General features: G+C 42.6%; 1 protein-coding gene across 1 annotated transcript in view; it reads right to left on the bottom strand.

Moving 5' to 3' along the window:
• PEX7 (peroxisomal biogenesis factor 7) overlaps positions 1-23,218 on the bottom strand; it is a 75,281-nt gene that overhangs the window by 20,913 nt on the left and 31,150 nt on the right. Inside the window, exons 6-8 of the mRNA XM_066611229.1 lie at positions 21,229-21,335; positions 19,751-19,864; positions 17,656-17,711 (exon numbers count right to left, since the gene is read on the bottom strand). Of these exons, the coding sequence (XP_066467326.1) occupies positions 17,656-17,711; positions 19,751-19,864; positions 21,229-21,335 (277 nt within the window). The remainder of the gene's footprint in view (positions 1-17,655; positions 17,712-19,750; positions 19,865-21,228; positions 21,336-23,218) is intronic.

Below are 23,218 nucleotides of genomic sequence, written 5' to 3'. Positions count from 1 at the left end.
GCAGTTGCAGCTATTAAACTAAATAGTGACAGTTATCCACATGTCATCTTTCCCATGAGAAAAATGGCCAGATAATATCTAAACTGGCTCAAAAACTCCTGTGATAGGCAGAAACACATTGACAAGTATTTTTTATCCCAGGCTGTCAGGAATTTTGACCATTTCAAATCTGCATGCTTGTAATATGACTACTTAGAGTAAAAAGGGTTCTACACTTTAAGTTTGTGAGCTGATATTAAATTGGTGGCAAAAGGATTTAGAATTTTGAAATGTGATTAACACTGGTATTGATCCTACACATAGTAAGGGATAGAGCAGTGTTTCTTAAACTGTGGGTCAGAACCCACTAGGTGGGTCACAAGCCAATTTCAGGTGGGTCCCCATTCATTTCAATATTTTATTTTTAACATATTAAAACTTGATGTTACCATGGTATATGATTGCATTTGGGAAAATATTATTATTATTATTATTTTATTAATTTATGGTAAGTATGCCCAAAGGGCACACAAGGCGGCTTACAACAATTAAAATACAACATTAAAAACAAAACAATTTACAAATAATTAAAAATCTAAAAAACAAACCCCGTGGATTCTCATATAAAAAAGCAAGAAAGCCAGCCAGCCTGTCAACAATTAAAAGCTTTTTGAAATAAAAAGGTCTTCAGTCCACGCCGAAATGTTAGCAAAGAGGGAGCAGTTCTCAATTCTAAAGGGAGGGTATTTCAAAGTTCGGGGGCCACCACCGAGAAGGCCCTCTTCCTGGCTGCTGCCCCTCTCACATCTCTTGGTGGCGGCACAGTCAAAAGGGCCCCCCCAGATGATCTAAGAGCCCGGGCAGGATTGTAAGGAAGGAGGCAGTCCCTCAAATACCCCAGACCCAAGTCGTAAAGGGCTTTAAAAGTCAAAACTAGCACCTTGAATTGGGCCCGGAACAGAACCGGCAGCCAGTGTAGCTGCCGAAGCAACGGCTTGACAGAGTCAAACCAATGTGCTCCAGCCACCACACGATAAGCCGCGTTCCGTACTAATTGTAATTTCCGGTCCGTCTTCAAAGGCAGCCCCACGTAGAGCGCATTGCAATAATCTAATCTAGATGTCACTAGGGCATGGGTTACTGTGGCCAGGTCTGCGCAGCTCAGGTACAGTCGCAGCTGGCGAATCAGCCGAAGCTGAGCAAAGGCTCCCCTGGCCACCGCCGCCACCTGGGACTCCAGGTGCAGCTGTGGATCCAGGAGAACCCCCAAGCTGCAGACCTGCTCCTTCAGAGGGAATGCAACCCCATTCAGAGCAGGACGATAGTCCAGCACCCGAGCTGTGGATTTCCGAACCAAGAGCACCTCTGTCTTATCCGGATTTAATTTCAGCTTGTTCGCCCACATCCAGCCCCTAACCACCTCCAGACAGCGATCCAGGACCCCAACCGCCTCCTCAGAATCAGGGGGAAAGGAGAGATAAAGCTGTGTGTCATCAGCATATTGATGGCAACCCACTCCAAACCCCTGGATGACCTCTCCCAGCAGCTTCATGTAGATGTTAAAAAGCATGGGGGATAAGATGGAACCTTGCGGCACCCCAAACCTAACAGATTGGGGTGCTGAACAGGCGTCCCCCAGCACCACCTTCTGGGATCTGTCGGCCAGGAAGGAGCGGAACCACTTTAAAACAGTGCCTCCAAGCCCCAACCCGGCCAGCCGACTAAGAAGGACACCATGGTCGATCGTGTCGAAAGCCGCCGAGAGGTCCAGCAGGACTAACAGGGACGCACTCCCCCTGTCCATTCCCCGGCGAAGGTCATCCACCACGGCGACCAAGGCAGTCTCCGTCCTGAACCCCGGCCTGAAGCCAGATTGGAATGGGTCCAGATACTCTGTTTCCTCCAGTACTCTCTGAAGCTGCGACGCCACCACCCACTCAATCACCTTGCCCAGGAACGGAATATTCGAGACTGGCCAAAAGTTGTTTAAATTAGTGGGATCAATGGAGAGCTTCTTCAGGAGGGGGCGAACCATTGCCTGCTTCAAGGCAGGCGGAAGCACCCCCTCCCTCAGAGATGAATTCACCACCCTCCCCATCCACTCGGCCAGCCCTTCCCAGGCAGCCCTAATTAGCCATGCTGGGCACGGGTCAAGCGGGCAAGCAGCAGGTCTCACACTCCATAGAATCCTGTCCACATCCTCAGGCTCTACAAGCTGAAAAGAATCCCAAATAGCAGGACAGACAGGTTCCCCAGGGACATCACTAGATATGCCCAAAGCGGCGTCCAAGTCATGCCGAATCTGATTGACCTGTACTTTTAAAAAGCTACTATGTATATCCTTTTAACAATGATAATTGGGACTTACTCCTGGGAAAGTGTGGGTAGGATTGTTGGTCATGACATCGCTTCTGCTGGGTCCTGACAGATTCTTATTCAAAAAAGTGGATCCCGGTGCTAAATGTGTGAGAACCACTAGTGTATCAATTTAGAGAATCTTGGTGTATCAATTTAGAATTGTTGCCTAGTGGGAAAAGTCACACACAAACAGTTAAAATAGCTGAAGAATTTCTGAGGGAGGCACATGGGGTTAAAAAGAAAGGTCAGGAGAAAAAGTTTAAAAGTAAAAGAATCTTTCTGAAAGAGAAACACAGGTTACAATTAGCAATAGTATATATCTTGGAATCAGTTAATGATAACAAAAAAAACCTACAGTTAGAGACAAGAGTAGAATAGAATGGTCAGAACAAAAACAGATATTTTAACTTTAATCCCTTTAATATTACAGCAGAGCTTCTCAAAGTGTGCATCGTGACACCTTCAGGTGTCACGGCACACTCATGGGGCCATGGGATATCCCCGGCTGCCCTTCCTACCTGTTTCCCTGGGTGCTACCATCTTGGATTTTGTATAATCCAAGATGATGGTGCTCAGCTAAGCCAAGAAGAAGAGGCTCTGGGGACTTTGTGACCTAGGCAAGTTTGGGAACCACTGTGTTACAGAGAGGTTTTCTTGGTATATTACTCCTGGATATTTTTACAACTTTTTCTTCGTCTTAGGAATAAATTGCTAATACTTAGCATTTGTACTGTGCATACTGAGCGTATAAAGCGCTTCACATGTATTAGCTTGATACCATCCTTAAAATAATTCTGTAAGACAGGCTAGTATTATTATCCCCACATTGCTGCCAAGGCTGAGAGGGAATAGCTTGATGAAGGTCATCTATTGAAAATTCATGATAGAAGTGAGTTTTGAACTGGAGAAGTTCAAATTAGCAGCTTGGTTTCTTAGCCACTATGCTAAATGGCTTTGTTTGCTTTCATTTCTGGTAAGAGTTTCTTGTGTACCTTTCACATTTAATACCCATTTACAGTGAACCTTCACTTTATGATGATAATCTGTTGCGGAGACACCACTGCATTGTAAAAATGTATTGCATTTGTATTACAATGTAATACAATGTATTACAATTGCAATGTATTACAATGTAATGCATTGTATCAATCCAATTATGTTTTTTTTGGGCAATTCATTGGAAGAGCTCAACTTCTGTCAGAGAGCTATTTACCTCTCTAAAAAGTGATTTAGGTGCCCATGATGCTCACTAGGGGGCATTATTATGCTAACAACACTCCTACTGGCTGAGAGCTTGCAGGCTTTCACTTTATGGAAATCCTTGCCTCAATACACATACAGCCAGAATGCTGCTAAGAAGCTACTGTGCCCAGCGGCCAATTGCCATGTTTTAAAAACACTCCTACTGGAATTGAGACTAACCTCAAACACACAGAACCATAATGTATACAGGCATGTGGATGCAGGAGAACCCGTGGACATTATATATCTAGACTTTCAGAAGGCGTTCGACACAGTCCCTCACCAAAGGCTACTGAAAAAACTCCACAGTCAGGGAATTAGAGGGCAGGTCCTCTCCTGGATTGAGACCTAGCTGAAGACCAGGAAACAGAGAGTGGGTGTCAATGGGCAATTTTCACAGAGAAGTGAAAAGTGGTGTGCCCCAAGGATATGTCCTGGGACCGGCGCTCTTCAACCTCTTCATAAATGACCTGGAGACAGGGTTGAGCAGTGAGGTGGCTAAGTTTGCAGACGACACCAAACTTTTCCGAGTGGTGAAGACCAGAAGCGATTGTGAAGAGCTCCAGAAGGATCTCTCCAAACTGGCAGAATGGGCAGCAAAATGGCAGATGCGCTTCAATGTCAGTAAGTGTAAAGTCATGCACATTGGGGCAAAAAATCAAAACTTCACATATAGGCTAATGGGTTCTGAGCTGCCTGTGACGGATCAGGAGAGAGATCTTGGGGTGGTGGTGGACAAGTCGATGGAAGTGTCAACCCAATGTGTGGCGGCAGTAAAGAGGGCCAATTTTATGCTTGGGAGCATTAGAAAAGGTATTGAAACAAAACAGCTAATATTATAATACTGTTGTACAAATCTATGGTAAGGCCTCACCTGGTGTATTGTGTCCAGTTCTGGTCGCCGCATCTCAAAAAGGATATAGTGGAAAAGGTGCAAAAGAGGGCAACTAAGATGATTGCTGGGCTGGGGCACCTTCCTTATGAGGAAGGGCTACGGCGTTTGGGCCTCTTCAGCCTAGAAAAGAGGCGCCTGAGAGGGGACATGATTGAGACATACAAAATTATGCAGGGGAAGGATAAAGTGGATAGGGAGATGCTCTTTACACTCTCACATAACACCAGAACCAGGGGACATCCACTAAAACTGAGTGTTGGGAGGGTTAGGACAAAAGAAAATATTTCTTTACTCAGCATGTGGTTGGTCTGTGGAACCACAGATCCTTGCCACAGGATGAGGTGACGGCATCTGGCCTGAATGCCTTTAAAAGGAGATTGGACAAGTTTCTGGAGGAAAAATCCATTACGGGTTACAAGCCATGATGTGTATGTGCAAACTCCTGATTTTAGAAATGGGATATGTCAGATGCAAGGGAGGGCACCAGGATGCAGGTCTCCTGTTATCAGGTGTGCTCCCTGGGGCATTTGGTGGGACCGCTGTGAGATACAGGAAGCTGGACTAGATGGGCCTATGGCCTGATCCAGTGGGGCTGTTCTTATGTTCTTAATGTTCAACAAACTAAAGGAACTATTTAAAAGGCTTCCATTTTCTTCCCCCTCAATCGTTCCGTCAACACACACAACCACAACTTGCCTTCCAGTCTGTTTCTTCCCTCAAATACACAAAGTTGTTAAACAAGCTGCTATTGGCTGAGATGCTACCAAACACTTGCAATCACAGATTAGCTTATCTATCAACCACAAGGTTCTGCAGAGGAAATTATAAGTGTATTGTACAGGAAATAACCTATCGAACTGGTTCTCAACCTCTCAAGGGAGTTTGAGAACCAGAGCAAGTCTTTGCAGGGGGGGTGGGGTGGAAAGAAGTGACACGATCCCCAGGATCATACCACTGTGGGGGAAGGGGGGGCTGTTTTTAACCAAACGTACGTGCTGTCGGGGTCTGGGAGGTGCAGATATCTCCACGGAGCCCTCTGTAGGCCTCCTCACAGCTTCTAGAAAGTAAAAAAAAAATTATCGCAACTCATTTCTGGTTTGGCAATCGCAAACCGGAAGTGGGTCACAATAATTTCTTTTACTTTCTAGAAGCCACAGAAAGCCCTGCAGAGGGCTCCCTGGGGCTACCCACATCCCTGGACCCTGGCAATAGGTACATTTGGTTAAAAACAAACCCCCTTTTCTCACAGCTACGCAATTTTCAGGATCACATCTCTGCTTTCCTCCTGCCCCATCCCTTAAAAGGAAAAGGGCAGAGGATCTCAAGCTGGTGGGTCACAACCCACAAGTTTGAGAACCACTGACCTATCGTACAGCGAGCCTTGTTTTGCCACAGAGAGTCCATTGTAAAGCAATTTGATTGCATTGTGAGCCCACTACAAAGCAGGGACCTACTGTATTAAAAAGGTGATTGAAGATCATTTTGTGGGGTTTTTTAATCATGGGACTTGACTGCCTGACATGGTAACACTAAGTTTACATACTCAAACATGCAGTTCAAAGTGATGGTAGCAAATGTAGGAAGAGATAATGTATAAAGTACAGGTCAGTGAAAACCCTGCTTAGACAAATACACTGGCAAAATAATTTGCAGGTTAAGTGCTGCTTATCTGTTTTGCCACATGAGCTTACTTAGAAATATATTAAATATCCAGCAGTGCAGGGAATATTCCCTGAAAGTTGGGTGTTGTATGAAACAGCCCTTGGGAGACATAACTGAGAATGAGGTAGGGAATTGGTGCTGATTGGTCTTGTAAACTCATTGGCTACAATAGCTGTCAACCACACACAGAACAAAGTCTAGAGCACTATAGAAAAACAGCACTAGAGAAAGCGGCATTATGGGAGACACTGTAATATAATTATGTTGAAGGGAGAATAAAAAAGAATGTATCATAAAACAAAAAACATTATTATATATGGAAAAGATAAGTTACAGAGACTGTAAATCTTACACTTCTAATAGAATACCTCAGCTAGCAAAGTATTGTATAAGAACATTTTAGGACTGACCAATATGAACTCATATATAAATTGTTCCACACAAATTCCATCTTGATATTGAAACTATCGTATTAACTGGAAAGATAATTGTATAGGTTTTGGCTTCACTTTACCTTTTTATTTTCTTTTGTAATAAGTAGCACACACAAGTCATTTAATCTATGTAAACACATAAATTAAAGAAAGCTATTTAGCTAGTACTGGGCTGGCAATAAGAATGGATTTATGGATGCATGGCTATGCTGCAACCATAAGTTAATTACAAACCATCAAAGTCATTTTGTAATAAACAATCATCAGAATAAACCAGTCATTTTGACTAATGAATAGATTCAAAATTGATAACCGGCCATGTTGGTCCATTGGAAAAAAATAATTTTTTAAAAAGGCTAACACCATGGTTCATAGGGTGCTGCAATGAATTCACAGAGGCACCGTAGAATAGAGTATTTTAAATTTTCAAGAGTAAACACAGCAATAGAACTGTTGGTACTTTACAACACCTCTTTGTACAGATTAATTTCTAAGTTTTAGAAGATAACAAGCACATTTCCCTTAAAATACTACATATGATATTTAGGTAGCAAGACAGATAAATAAAAATAAAAACCTGTATATGGAACCATGAATCATTAAAAATGCTTTGATGCTACAATGAATTTTCATCAGAAGACCTGTTTTTGAAATCTTTTACATCCTACTTTTAAGGGATGACAACAAAATTCACGCCATAAAACCTGATCTATTAGCCTGGTAAGACTTAAGAAAATATTTTGATATGCAAAAGTGCTTATGGCATAATGTAGCATTTAATACAAAGGTTCATGCTTTGTTATCAGGTATGTGGCATATGAGCTAAAACATATTCCCTCAATCTTTAATTGTAGTACAGAATAAGTTCAGCAATAAAATGTCAGCAGCTAATAGAGGATCTGACAAACGAACACATTCAAAGCAGACTGAAATTCTCTCTTAGCTCTCCACAAGTAAAAGAGCTAGTAACTGACCCATATTTTAAATTGTTTTGCTAAAACTCTCTGAGGTCCAAACCTTACAGTGACCACAGCCCTGAGGTGATCTGATTGGCTTGGCCAAATGGTGCTAAGGTAAGTTTTGGTACTAGTCTCTGGGCCCAATCCTATCCAACTTTCCAGCACTGGGGTAGCCACAACGCAGCCCCGAGGTATGGGAACAAATGTTCCCATACCTTGAGGAGGCCTCCAAGACTGCCTCCCCAACATAGGAAACTGTGAATACCCTATAGGCACAGTAGCACCGGCACTGGAAAATTGGATAGGATTGGGCCCTCTGTTAGTTGTGAAAAATAGTGTCTTGACATCCATATTTTGATACAATTAGAATTTCAATCTGCTTTGAATGAAACGTGGAACTGGATACAACAACTTCAGACCCCTGCTCATCCTGAAACAGGCAGCAGGCTCACTAGGGTTAACCTACCCCTATCTCAATGTGGTAGATGCCTTTTCAGTACCGTGAACATTGGTATAGACCAGGGGTGCCCAAAACCTGGCCCTGGGGCCACTTGTGGCCCTCAAGGACTCCCAATGCAGCCCTCTGGGAGCCCTCAGTCTCCAATGAGCCTCTGGCCCTCCAGAGACTTGCTGGAGCCCACATTGGACCAACACAACTGCTTTCAGCATGAGGGCAATTGTTTGACCTCTCACGTAAGCTGTGGGGTGAGGGCTTGCTCCACTGCTTGCTGTTTCACGTCTGTGATGTAGTAGCGGCAGCAAAGGAAAGGCCAGCCTTGCTTTGTGCAAGGCCTTTATAGGCCTTGAGCTATTGCAAGACCTTCATTTGTTCATAGAAGTTCATCTTTAATATATTCATTTATGTAAACTTATGTAAATTTATCCAAATTTTAAATGTAAATTAATTCTCCCCCCCCCGGCCCCCGACACTGTGTCAGAGAGATGATTTGGCCCTCCTGTGAAAACCTTTGGACACCCCTGGTATAGACCAAAGGTTCACTGGGGGGGGAGGGAGAATGAGGAAAGGAAGAGGGTACCAGTATCTCTCCCTCTCCCTCAGAGTGAAGTATGAATCAACCCTCGTTTGTCAGAAGCCTCTCCGTAAATTTCAGGCAGAAGAACACGTTTGAAAGTGGAAAAGATTTTAATTAAATGTAATTTTCAACTGTTTTATGTGATTCGTTGAGATGGAACAAAAGGAGTGCTGGCAGACTGTCAAAGGGCTATTAGAATATACCAAACAGGGAGAAGAAGTGGAATGGCTTCCCCTGTGCAGGATTCCTGGGGGGGGGGGTAGCGGCACAGGAGGTATAGAGCCAGGGGCTCAGGTTTATTTCCACAGAGCCTTTACCAAAGTGGTAAAGACTCAAGGAGAAAGAGTGCTCAACGCAAAGGGAGATATTGTTTACAGGGTGGGGAGTCAGAAGGACACATTTTGAAAGTTAATTCTGCTGCTTCTCTGAATCAATTATAACTAGGAAATCTTCTAGAGATAATATCTATTGTGATGCTGTGGTTGATTTGACAGCACCTGAATAACCTGAATTTTCTAAAGAAGAGTCAAGAGCTGGGTAAATATTAACACATGAGCCAGCTTGAGAACTATAGCAATAGCTTCATAGATACGATTCAGAGCTCCTGCTTCTAAATTAGATCTATTTATTTTAAGCACATTTTCCACTTACTTTGGTATATCAGCATTATGACGAAGGGACCAGTTACACAAGATTAAAATATTAACATTGGTATACAAGGTGAATAGTGCCCTCAGCACTGTTTTAATGTTCCCATACATAGTAAATCAGAGGCACTTCATTGCACAGTCAGTAACAGTACACTTTTCAAGAACTCATTATCTAAAGTGTGGTATACAAATCTACTATCTACCATACAAGTTTCTAATCTTCCTAAATAAATGATCCAGCTCACAACTGCATGTCACACCAGACTAATCTCTGGAACATAAAAGCCTTATTTCTAGAGCTATAAAAATCTCTAGTGCTATAAAGCCTTATAAGCTTTATCATCGCATCAGAAATAATGCTTTCTTCTTTTGTCTCCTAATGAAATATTTACAGACAATTTTAATTAACTGATTACAATCAACTATCTTTGTGTCTAATTGTTGGATAAAATTCCTAACACACAAATCACCTCAAAAGTTCTAATACTGAGCAGAGTTGACACAAATCCTTGGCTGGAAGTTGTACTGAAACAAAATAATAAAACATTCATACAAAAGTAAGAGTATTACTACAACACATACGTATTTGAAATATAATGCCAAATGATCAAATATGTGCCCCCGCCCCCCCAAATTTTATTTAAAAGTGGTTTTTTGAAGTCATTTATATCTCAAATCCACACACGTTTGCCAGGATTATGATCAGGAGAGTATATTCCATGAAACAAGTACATAAATCCACTTTGATTTTTCAGGCTTTTCCAATAAGTATGACATTAACTACCTCCTATTCACAGTAGTTCCTGCGCAAGCCAATGCATCTTGCCATCCATGATAAAAGTTTTGCACACAATCTACAATATCAACAACTTTGATGGAGGAACACTTTTTGCCAGAATCAGCCCTTTGGATCAGTTTTGGGGCCCATGATGCACTACACAGCATTGCATGGCATAAGATAGGATATGTCCACAGCCTGGGATGCCAGCCCAGGAATCCAGAAAGTGTAGCATAGGAACTGCTTATTCCTTACTACATCTTGTTCTGGAGATGTAAGATTAGGTCACTATTTGATGGCTGAGTGCTTGTAGGCTGAAAAGAGCACTTTGCAAAGCACCCAACCCATCTCTGGTTGCAATATCACAGAAAGAGCATAACCTTATTTTCATACTGAATCAGAAGACAATCGGAAATACAAACAATTCACCAGCAATACAAATTATCCCTCAGACAGCAACGATTCATGATACCTGCTTTTGAGATAACAATCTAATGTTTGGGTTTAGTATGTTTAGAACAAAGGTTAGGCTGAACATCTGCTGTGTCATTTTTTGTAAGAAAACATCTTGTCATCATGATCCAGTCTATGCAAAATTTTTATTACAATGCCTTTACAAGAAGAAAACACTGTATATCTTTTTATATTTTTTCTGGATCAAATCGTGGCTTTGCAGATGGTTCATATTGTTTGATTATCATGGATTAAATGCCATTCTCTTACATTATTCTGCTAGAACTTCTTCAGAATTCCCCGCATAGCAATAACAGTATAGCAGGTTCTGCCATCTGCCAGATTCTACAAGACACTGCAACTTGGCACTTTCCTTCCATTGCATAACATCCACACTATTCTAAACTGCTTGCATTACAGCACTTTATATTGGTTGCCCAAAAGGGGGTTAGTATCAACAAAGTAAGTAAAACATAACTATTATGAAGTATAAAAAGCACAATGCATTGGAGTACACAAAAAGAGATCCAAACATCCTTAAACTAAGGTTTATATCCCTGAAATGGTAAAATAGTTCCCTTTGAAACAGACAAGAGATGGTATGGAGAAGGCCAGGAGGAGATATGATAGTCATCTTCAAGTATCTGAATGGTGTCACGCAAAAGGAGGGGGACTTATTCTCTGTGACTCCTGAGGGCAGGACTAGAACTAATGGGTTGAAACTACAGGGAAGTAGATTTAGATATGAGAAAGACTTTCCTAAATGTATAAGCTGTCTAGCACCAGAACAGTCTGCCCACCCTACTTGGAAGTTGGCCACCTGCCAGCAATGCTGTAGCAGTTGTATGCACTGAGAAGGGGCTGAACTAGATGATCTCCAAGATCCAATTCTAATATTCTATGGTACATTGAGGGGTGGCGACTGTAAACTGGAACTAGAGTCATAATACCGGTATGACATTGCACTAAACTTCTGAGAAATGTCCTAAAACTATTTCCTGCAGTTTCAGAAAAAATGTTTAGCTATTCCCTTCTGCAGAAACTACCAATAATCTTTAAACGATCAGACTACCATTGTGAGATGTACGTTACATCTAAGAAACAGAAGTAACTCACTTTGGGTCACTGACTATACAGGTATAACCTAATTATCCACTTTTTCACCCACAGTTTTATCCCAACACTATGAGAAGGGTCCTTTAAATGAAAGGAAAAAAAGTCATTTAACTATAGCCTCATTAATGTGAGAGAGGGCAGTCGACTGACAATCCATCAATCATTCTCTCTCGGGGCACTTAGAGCAGCTTCACTCCAAGACAAGCGGCCCCTCCTTTCCCCCTGAGCATGTGAAAGAATGATAATCACTTTGCATTCTTTCCCAGCACTGTGCTCTGGGTGAAGGGAGGGGTTCTGGCTCAGAGTGAAGTTTTTTTTAAGCGCCTAAAAAGAGACTGATTGATGGATTGTCTGTCTAATGACTGTCTTACATCACAAAGATCAGCAAGGCTGTTTTTAAATTGCCTAGCAAAGGAACATTGTTTTTTAAATTGATTTGCTTTAATGCGATTTTTGCCATCCAGGCAAAAATGAGTTCTGGGAATGGAACCCTCGCGAATAATGAGACTCAGCCTGTACTTCAGAAGTCCTTTCCTATACATTCTCAGTATGCATTTGCTAAAAGCTGATTACAATTATTTCTTGATAAACATGTAGAGGGACTGTCTGAACAAATTAGCAAAGTCTGATCTGGATACAAGCCTGTGACTTGGGCAGAAGAAAGTTCTCTGCAGTGTAACACCTCCTTCCTGGCTTGACATATTGTACTAGGTGGGTGGTAGAGTGTCTTATAGTGCTTAGGGAGAAGAAAATGCTCCTCCAAATGAATGATTTGTTTTCCTATCTATATAAATATACACACACTGAACATGCAAACTTCCTTCACTGTAAATAATGCCACGTTCATTATAGCAAGATATCTGCATTTTTCAAAGTTTTAATATCATCTGCTCTCTTTTTGAAGGATGGATGTTTAACCATGCAAATCCTATGCATGTCTACTCAGAAGTAAACCCCTTCATGTTCAATAGGGATTACTCCCAGGTAAGTGTGCCTGTTTCTGTAAATGCATTTAAGCTACAAAGACAAGGCTCTTAACTCTTGAAATGTTTCCAAGCCAATACCCAACAATGTTTCCTGGTTGCCAACTTTTAAAATTGGTTTTGTACTACATGTACAAAATTGTCTGTCATGTAGAAATTCAAGCAATAGTGAAAACCTCACCTGCCTATCACAATACCAAAACAAGCTTTGCCTGCTTAATTTCTATGCATCATACTTCTGCTAGAAGCTTCAAAGTAGGGCTTGGAAAGGAGTTCACAACCCTGCTTAACACTTCACCATCCCTTAATTACTGAAGGACATATTTTGTTTAAGACAGTGCTATGAATTGCGTTCTCAGAAAAAGCTTAGCTAAACTTTTACTAACAATAGCAAAGTTATTAGATCTGAAACCTTTAAAACAAACTTCAGAGAAACCCAATAGCTTCATGTTTTTAGTACTCAAAGAAATTAGCCATATGAACTGAGTTTCTCAGCATGAGAAGAAATAGATTAAGGCATCTATCATGAACAGTTTAACTAAAACAAGATACATTATTCCAAGAGTTGCAACTAAGTTATTTCTGGTATATTCCACTTATGCAAAAAGTCATCATATTGTCCAAGATACTGGTTAGCGGAACAGCTATTTTAATAAGAGCATCTGTCATGGCAGATGGCCAATAAAAAAAAATCCTACTGAATTAGTCTTTAAAAAGCAAAGCGTCACACATTTTTAGCTAGCACTTGAAAATGCAAATGTGCAAGTCTAATCCTAAAAACAAGCCCTTGAGTGCCCAATTTAGAACAACTGTCTACTAGTACAACAAATGCATATATCCTCTTGGGCCTAGTTCTCACAAATAGCAGATGAGGTAGTAAACGCGAGCCAGGGTTGTAGTACTTTAGACTGCAGGCAATGGCTCACCTCACAGAATGGTCCTTCAAGCATACACTCCCACTCTTATGCATCAAAAGCTAGCATGTCAAGGAAGAGGCTAGGGCAGAACCCTGTTCCTCAACACCCAGTTCTCTTTATGGAGATTTTATTTTTGAACAGAGTAGCAATGAAGACACACTTTTACATCCACATCTGTGAAAACTAGGTTTTAGGTCTTTCCAATTGGAAGAGTAGCACTACTACACTGAAAGGAGAGGGGGGGAAGGAGATAGTTACTCCATACCAAGAATCCGTGCTTCATTATTACTGTGCCTGTACACGATTTGTATCAGTTTCTGTGCTAACCACATTGATCTAGCAGCACTTGGCATGGGCACCAGCAGAGTCCCTATGTGAATTATGAGTACCAGGTGCACTGATTCAATGTGCCTAACAGTCACAAAAGTCCCCACCTAGAAGCACCTTGTAGAAATATCTATAAGAGCAGATTCTTCATGTTCTTTCTACATATTCCTATACACATGCATGTTGGTTATATGCAATAATTCTGTTTGTACATTCCCTTTTGCATGTCTATTATCTGCATATGGCATATGTTCTTTATAGATCCTAAATTATACAACAGTACATAAGAATATAGAAAAGGGAAGTAATAAAACCATTAAAAAAGAAAGACTATCAAGCTAATTAAACAGGATTAAGCAAGAACTTGCAACAGTAACACTATGTCACACTGCTAGGGAAGCAAACTGCCACCAATTGAACGGATGGGGAGATAATGGGGAGATTTGGACTCTCCATTGACTTCCCCTTCTCTGTGGTCTCCATGGCTGAGTCAGTCCTTGTCATCTGGGAATTTTTACCTCAGGATTTTTACCTCAGAAGCTGCTGCTGCAGTTATATTAGTTCAGTAAGACCTTTATTGGCATAAAATACAGAGAAAGAACAGAACAAGACAGGAATGTACAAAGACAACACAACATAAGCAAAAACATCAGTCACTGCCCAGAGTCCCAGGGCTCTGCCTGGCTGTTACCCCAGATAAAAAGGAAGCAACATTATCCAGAGTCTCAGGATCAGGAGTGGAAAGGAGAGACTGAAGCATGGTTGAATCCTCCCAGCCCTGCATCCTAGCTAACAATGGACCTAGAAATTTCTTGCGTGACACAACATGTAGCGGGCAATAAAAAAAGGTATGCATTAAAGTCTCAACGCAATCCCTACCACACTTGCATTTCCTCTCTAAGTAGGGGATACCGCTGAACCTGCCCGTTAACAAGGCTGATGGAAGAGCGTTACACCTTGCCAGTGTGAAAGCTCTCCGGGCCTGTGGGCACACCAGGTGGTAAAAGAAGGAGGCCGGTTTCCCAAAACTGACTGGAATATGAAGATGGAGTGGAGAACATGTGGTTCTGGCGGCACTAAACAGCTCTTGTTGTTCAATATCTAGAATTCTTCCTTTGACAATTCTGTAAGCTGCATCACAACCAATCATACCTAACTCTTCAGTGTCCAGCCCTATTGACTTAATTTTAGTTAGAAGATCAGTGATCTCAATAGGCAGGACTGGATCCGATAATAATTGTTGCATTAGATCAGAAGAGGTGGGGTTAAATAAAATCCTAAACCAAAATTTCAAAAGTCTTAACCATACAGTAGTCCTTAGTCGAATTAACCCCACCTCGAGACACAGGACCGAGTAGGGAACGCACCTGGGTAAGCCCAAAATCTTCCGTAAAAAGGAGGCTTGGATGCGTTCTAGTGATTGGTTAATAACCTTATACCAGACAGGAGAACCATAAAGAACCTGGGAAAGAACCTTTCCCTTAAACGCCTCCAGAGCAGCCGGAACATAACCATTTCCGCAGGTGAAAAAGAAACGGGAAATGGCTGAGGAAGCTAGTTTGGATGCGTTCTGCACTGCCCTGCGATGAAAAGCCCAAGTGAGTCTGTAATGGAAGTTGATACCCAGGTACTTAAAATGCTTAACCTGTTCCATTTTGTTACCATTACAAGACCACTTAAAAGCTTTCCATCTATTAGCAAATACCATTATCTTAGATTTAGCATAATTGATCTGCAATTTGTTGGTCAGAAAATACTCTGTGGCACGACTGAGCAGACGTTTCAGGCCAATCCTAGTACGAGATATCAGTACTGCATCATCCGCGTACAGAAGTAGCGGCACTTGGCTTGTGCCAAGCTTTGGACAATGGCCATCTACTTCCTTCACGGAAGGGGCAAGATCATTTAGAAATAGGTTGAAAAGCATGGGGGCCAAGACACAGCCCTGTTTGACCCCTGCTGCTGCAGTTAGTTTAACAATCCACTAGAGCTCCAATTTCTCCAGCTCCAATTTCTCCAGCAGCAGTAGAAGCCCCTTTCCTGAACAAGTAGGACAGGACCCAGCTTTCTCTTGTATAAGGTTATATAAGCATAACCGTCAAATAAGTAATGGAGAACACCTTCTCTGACTCCTCCTGCCCAAGACGAACTACTTAAAGTGTACATCTTCCCTTGGACATAGTGTTTCTCAGTGCTTTTTTTGTAAATAAAAAGGTGCAGGAACTCACAACTTGTTAATCTTTTATTTATTTATTTATTTATTTATTTATTTATAAACCATTTTTTTATTGGAGAAATAAAATATTTTTTATGTGCTTCCCCCCTAAAGATGAACTTACTTCTGAGTAGACATGTATAGGATTGGGCTGTCAATCTCCACATCCCCTTCCCCCTAGCTACTTCTTCTACAGATGGGGAAAAATACTGTACAGGTGCACTTGTAGTGTGTAGTATGTAGTGTGGCACTATTTCGAGGAGAGGAAGCAGTGAATGTATTCCGAAAAATGGCTTTCATGAGTTCCATGTAGTAAAATTACTCTAAGCAACTGTGGGAGTAAGAACAAAAAAGGAATTCTTACACGAGAGGGGTCCTTAGGTGCACATAGAAACAGCTACGTTTGCAAACAAGCAATTAAATATGGTTTAATTCAGGTATCAGAATACTCTGTGTCTTTGGGAAGGCGCTTGGCATGCAATTGTATGTTCTCTGCTGCCCTGAGCAGCTGCTGTGCATTGCTGGAGAGGAGCTGCAAAGGCTGGTGGAGGGCATGCTTGTGGGGGAAGGATGAGGAGGATCTCTGGAAAGGCTGGACAGCACGTTGTATACACGTAGAATCCCTTTTCACCTGCCCTTAGCATGTGAAAACGGGTGCAGATATATATCTCTGCCAGGATTAAGAGCCCAATCCTAGGTATGTCTACTCTGAAGTAAGTCTCGTTCTAGTCAATGGAGCTTACTCCCAGGAAAGTGCCTAGGATTGCAGCCTAAGAGCCCAATCCTATGCATGTCTACTCAGAAGTCCACTTTAGTGAATGGGGCTTACTGTGGATAGGATGGCAGCCTCAGGGCCCAATCCTGTGCCTGTCTACTCAGAAGTCAGTCCCACTAGAGGCAGTGGGGCTTCCTCCCAGGAAAGTGTGGAGAGGACTGCAGCCTCAGAGCCCTTCCTCTGCCTGTCTACTCAGGCTGCAAGGCTATGACACTTTCCCAGGAGTAAGCCCCATTGAACACAATGGAACTTACTTCTGAGTAGACATGCTTGGGCTCTCAGGCTGCAAGGCTATGCACCCTTTCCCAGGAGCAAGCCCCATTGAGCACAATGAGACTTACTTCTGAGTAGACACACCTAGGCCTGTGCTGCAGATTGGCACCGGGCTGCACCAGCCAGCTTCCTTCCTCTCCTCCTCTGCCAAGCCAGTATCTGGGCGTTCCGTGGGTACCGCAGCCCGTCCCCCTGTCTGGCTGGCTGTCCTCCTCCTCAGCATTGGCGCTTGTCTCCCGCGCCCTCCACCAGCTTGGAAGCTGCACTGGGAAGCAGAGCACGGGGGGAGGGGAGGTGGGCTGGGCTCAGGTGAGAGCTTGGAGATGGGGGCAGGAAGGGGTCGTTGTGCAGTCAGGCAGGGGCCAGGCGCCCGCCCACCCTGCACCCCCCAGCACCCACCCAGTGAATGCCTCTATTTTGCTCCCCCCCGGAATGCCTCCAAAGGGGAGGGGCCCCTGCAAAAAGGTGCCGGAACTCCGTCCCCCCGCGTTCCATTAGAAAAAAAGCCCTGGTGTTTCTACACAACAAACACAAAAACCAGTAAGTGCTTCATAAAGTGCAAGCCAGAATTATATGTATGCAAATTAAAATATTCATTACCATACCTCACAGTAAAATCATAAGAACAGGAAGCCAATATAGTGGCATGAAATGGTGAAAACTGCAACAAAGAGATAAAAAGCAACAATATTAAAAGCACAATAGGAGAGTGATTTACTAATAATGTCATTTTATAATGTAATATTATAAAGGATCCAACAGAGCACTGAATCTGAAACACAGTGCTATATTATTCCATACGAACCCCACCATAAAGTCGCCAGCGTCAATTACATTATAGCAGTACCCAGCAGTTCTGCCATAAATTAAGGGTTCAAATCAATTTGAAGTCCCTTACAAGACAGTCACTTTAGGGAGCTATTACATTTTTCTTTGAGGTACAGACTGTGAATTCTCAGCCTACAAGGAAACTTGCAGTAAACAAAACTGCTCAAGTGTTTCAGACTCTTCCCAATTCAGCAAAAGCAACAGGCCTCCAACCTGATCAATTTCACAAAATATTTAAGATATGTATTTGCTATCCTTCTGGCACCAAGGGCAGTCCTTCTCCTAAGTCTCTTTAATTATTATTATTATTACTACGATAACTGGATTCGTGCCTGAAAACTGGCAACTGCACAACAGTTTCTCATAATCTCCCTCGTAACAGAGAGCAGATATATTATTATAGCCCTTGGCAGAGACATGAGTAGGGATGAACGCTTCCAAAAGACTGCGGCAAAGATGGGAACCCAAAGCCAAATTGTCGACCTCATCACTGGCTCCTATACAATGAAATTTTAATTCACCATTTCCAAGCAGATCAGTGGTGAAAAATAACAACTATTCAACCACAAAGTTTACAAACCTGACACCCCAACCCTATGTGCTTCCGGCAGTAAAACATGCGTTCTGCTGCTGGCTGCTGCTGATAAAGTGCCAGAAAGCACTTTCAGGCAGTTCGCTCAGTAGTGTGCTGCCTGGATGATGATGGGAAGGTGAGAGCCTTCCCACCACACCACATCACCAGCTGCTCACAAGAGCAGATAAGCCACAGAGGGACGGTGGCACACAAGCAGAGAGGGGGATGAAACTAGGTGGGGAAGCTGCAGAAGGAGTGGACCTGGCAGCAGTGGTGTGTGCCAGATCCTACCTTCCATTTTCACTGCCTCCTCTTTCCCTTTTCTCCTTGGACTCGCACTAATGAAATTACTAGTTTGGGCTTGAGGAATCCCATTGCAGCTTGGGATGTTTACGTAGGGGTAAGGGGATTTAAATTCCCTTTCCCTGCTAAAGTCTTCCAGTTCACCCCCTTACTAGATACAGCACACCCATTTTTGGCACAGCTGCACCAGAGGAAAGAGGAGGAGGATAGGATTGGATTCTCTTTAAGTACTCAAGCATTTTCCCTTCATGCACTCAAGCAGCAAAAACTTCCAACAAGTATCTGAAATAAACACCACATTCCAGCATACTATTTGAAATTACTATTTCTTTTTAAAGGAAGAAAAAAACTCTATCATAAGCTAAAAGCAAGACAATGCTTTTATAAAAAGGTAAATGTTTAATTCCAGGGAAGAGGCTTTGGGCACAATCCTATCCTGCACTGGAACAGGCAAGCCAGGAGGCTTGCGCTGCATCCAGCGCAGGATAATGGCCATAAGCTGCTCAGCCAGAGGCAAGGGGAAACATTTCCCCTTATCTCCGGGTAAGGGCTGCTGGTCCCTATGGGTCTCCTTGGACTCTTCAAGAGTCTCCTCAAGAGGTGGCACAAGTCTGAGGAGAGCAAAGCGGCTTAAAGTCGCTCCGTTCTCCCTGGGAATGGGGGTTGGGATCCAGCATAACTGCCAGATCCCAGCCCCGCCTCCCGCTCCCCGCCTGCCTGCCCACCCACCCTGCGTACCTTTTCTGCTTGCGTTGGCCCAGAAAGGAAGCTGGCGCAGAGGCTTAGGACAGCCTCCGCAGGCTGGCGCTTCTCGGAGTGCCAGCCTGGCTTCCTCTCAAGGAGGTGCAACCTCCTGAGCTGGTGCAAGGGCGCCTGCCCAAATACGAGTTTGGATTGCGTCCTTCTTTGTACAGTGAGGGTCCATTACATAGGTTGTCCATGTTGCTAATAAATCAATAGCAATCTGCAGTCAAATAAGCTGTTTTAAAACTTACTTTTACTCTTCTTACAGCATAAGTGTGGCCAAAGAGGTTGAAGACTGGTTGTCGGATGTTTCTCAAATCCCAGCCTTTCAAACTGCAGTCAACAGCACCTGTTACCAGCAAGTTCTGATAATTTAATAAAAATATACATAGTTGTTAACGTATTTACTATAAACTAGCTTACAAAAGTTAAATGTAGAATACTGACTAAAAGAAGTATCAGTTTGGAGTTACAGGTTATTATAAAATTTTCTGAGAAAAAGAAAATAGAAATATTTTAAACAATAGAACCCATGGCAAAAATTAAGCTGATCCTTCATACCAATACACCAAATATGCTTTCCTCCTTTATTTAATCTGCCTCTACATACCTTTACCCTTAGCTCTTATTCTACATGTGCATATCCATCACATTAACAGAACGAGTGCCTGCTTTGTACTTGGGTATGCATACCTGAATACAAAAAGTAAAGGTGAAAACTAACAGCCCGATCTTGAGCTGCGCGGGGCTGCGGAGGCAGCAAAAACAGCATCCAACACACCCCAGGAAGCCGCCACCATTTCCTCTGGAGAAAGGAACGTTTGTCTTCTTCCCCCAAGTAAAGGAAGTAGCCCCGCTACTCAATTCTCCGACAGCTCTGGAGCGGCCAGTTTGAGAGCCCCTCAGGGCCTGACATGGAGCTCAGGATGTGGTAGAACTGAGCTCTACTGGTCCCGCCCTACTCACACCCGACTCCTTCCCCCTGGAAAGCCTCCTTTCTGCCCTCTCCCCATCCTCCCTCGCCTCCCTCCTCCCCACCTCCCCCATGCCCCCACCTACCTCTCTACTGCCCAGTGGTTCAGGCGACCACTTAGCAGTACAGCACCAGCTTTCCACCAGCACTAGCCCAGCTCAACAAATGTGCTTTACGGCATATTGCAACAGTGCGCACCAGCAGTGAACCCGCATGCACTGTTTGGGATTTGGCTCTTCGATAATAAACATTAGAAGACCACATAGTAGTTTGACCAAGAAGCAAGGCATGCTCACAGATTAGTAGGTGCTGGGTAATGCTTTATCTGTTACACACTAAGGGGACAGCTTTGCACTGCATAGAAGAGTAGTAATTCCAATTAAACCAAGTTGTAAATTATGCAACAATTTAATTCAAGAATTCAAGAGTGAAAACAAGCACAATCTTTGTCTACTGAACGTGAAATGATATCAGACAAAGTTGTTCTCTCAATTCTATACCATGGATCACTAAAGTAAAAAAAGAGTGACAGATTACATTAAACAGCCAATTTTGTACAGCCAAGCAAATATTGATGATATTGGTGATGTGCGATTTTGAAAGAGAAAAAATATGGATGTAATTTAGCCAAAGAGCTAAGCATTCCTCCTATTCAAGTGTCCTTAATTATTGCCTGCATGCATGTTACAAGGTCATGAGATGGCTCTATTCAATAAAAAGTACCTTCTCTTGAATTTTTTCCCCCAATTACTATACCTGATCATACTTGCACCAATCACAACTTAGAATCTCAGCATGATGAGCAGGAATTATCACTGGGAGTCTTGGTGACTTTGCATCCCAGACTCTTAAAGTTTGGTCACCTGAAACACAGGCACTAATGAGTCACTTTATCAGAAGCTTTCCTGTTTTAAAATATACTATTTCAGTTCTTCATATAGTCACACAGAAATTCATATGCAAAAGAAAAGCCCCAATTCAAACATGCAAGATGAAAATGGGTAATAAACCCTTGGAGATAGAATTGTATCTAATAAAATTCTGACTATGTTAAAAAAAAACAAAAAACACTCAACCAACACTCAGCTTCCATTCACTTTGTTAACCTCTACTCTTTTTTCATGATGCTTTTATTTATAAAGGTTCTAAGAGATATGATAATTATTTGGCGAACAATGACTACCTGTCTACCATACTTTGTGCCATCTGTATATTTTCACTTCTTAAAAACACACATACTGCAATCTCAGTTAATAAAAGGTTCTCAAAATAGTTCTTACCAAATAGTAACATTCATAATTGCAATATCAAAAGCAGCAATATGATACACAGTACAGTATAAAAAACAATTTCAATTAGAACTCAGTCAACACTACTCACAAGCAAGTGTGAAAATAAAAATCAGCATAAGAAAAAGGGCCATAAGATGTTAATCGCAATGTAAAACTGAGTCCCAGAAACTTTTGCTAGGCTATAGAAAAATAATAATAATAATAATAAATAACAACAACAACAACAACAACTAGGTATTTATATACCGCCTTTCTGGTCATCGGATTACTCCTCTGACTTTATTCAAGGCGGTTTACATAGGCAGGCATTTCTAAATCCCTCAAGGGGATTTTTACAATCATAGAGGTTCTCTCTTTCAAGAACCAACAACATTTCAGAATGGATCTTCCTGGTTTGGTCTCACTTCTGGCCTCCAGTTCTCCCACGCAGGCTGACAAGCAGCTCCATCTCTCACATGGAGGGCAGCCAAGATGCTTCTTGCTCACAACAGGAGCAGGTGGAAACACTCAGCTGGGCTTGTCAGCTGCTTCAAGGTCTCGCCATTCTCAGCCGTTCAGGGAGCTGCCAGTGTTCTCGAACTGGCAACCTTCTGATATTATCTTCAGGCTAACGGAGGCTCTACCCTCTAGACCAGACCTCCTGCCCTCCTATATAAAAACCAATATAATACTGGCTAGAATTGTTAGATTGCATTAGTTAACAGACGAAAATTTCATCCCATATAGCAGGGGTGCCCAAACCCCAGCCCTGGGGCCACTTACAGCCCTCGAGGACTCCCTATCCGGCCCTGGGGAGCCCCCAATCTCCAATGAGCCTCTGGCCCTCCAGAGATTTGCTGGAGCCTGCACTGGCCCAGCACAACTGCTCTCAGTATGAAGGCCAACTGTTCTACCTCTCACATGAGCTGTGGAACGAGGGCTCCAACCGCTGCTTGCTGTTTCACATCTGTGATGCTGCAGCAGCAGCAGCTTAGGAAAGGCCGGCCTTGCGTTGTGCCTTTTATAGGCCTTGAGCTATTACAAGACCTGCATTCATTCATACAAGTTCCATTTCTAATATATTCATTTTTGCAAATTTATTTAAATTTGAACGGTAAATTAATTCTTTTTTTCCAGCCCCTGACACAGTGTCAGAGAGATGATGTGGCCCTCATGCCAAAAAGTTTGGACACCCCTGCTATACAGAACAACAAAGTTAGACTTCCCATTCTGAGATCAAAGTTTGAGATTTTACTTATTCTTTTCCTCTTCTAATACAAGAAATGATCTCAGGCTATCCTAAATCCTGGAATGTCAGCAGACATTCCACTTATTGTTGAAAAGTCCACTTATTGTTGAAAAGAAATCTAGGGTAGTGCTTCTCAAACTGGTGGGTTGCAACCCACTAGTTCATGTAAAAGTTCCCTTTAAGAACTTAAAGGGAACTTAAAGAACTTAAGAACTTAAAGAACATC

The sequence above is a fragment of the Tiliqua scincoides genome, chromosome 1 (genome assembly GCF_035046505.1).
Source record: "Tiliqua scincoides isolate rTilSci1 chromosome 1, rTilSci1.hap2, whole genome shotgun sequence".
Classification (NCBI taxonomy): Eukaryota; Metazoa; Chordata; class Lepidosauria; order Squamata; family Scincidae; genus Tiliqua; species Tiliqua scincoides.
This window is presented reverse-complemented; position numbering and strand designations above follow the sequence as displayed.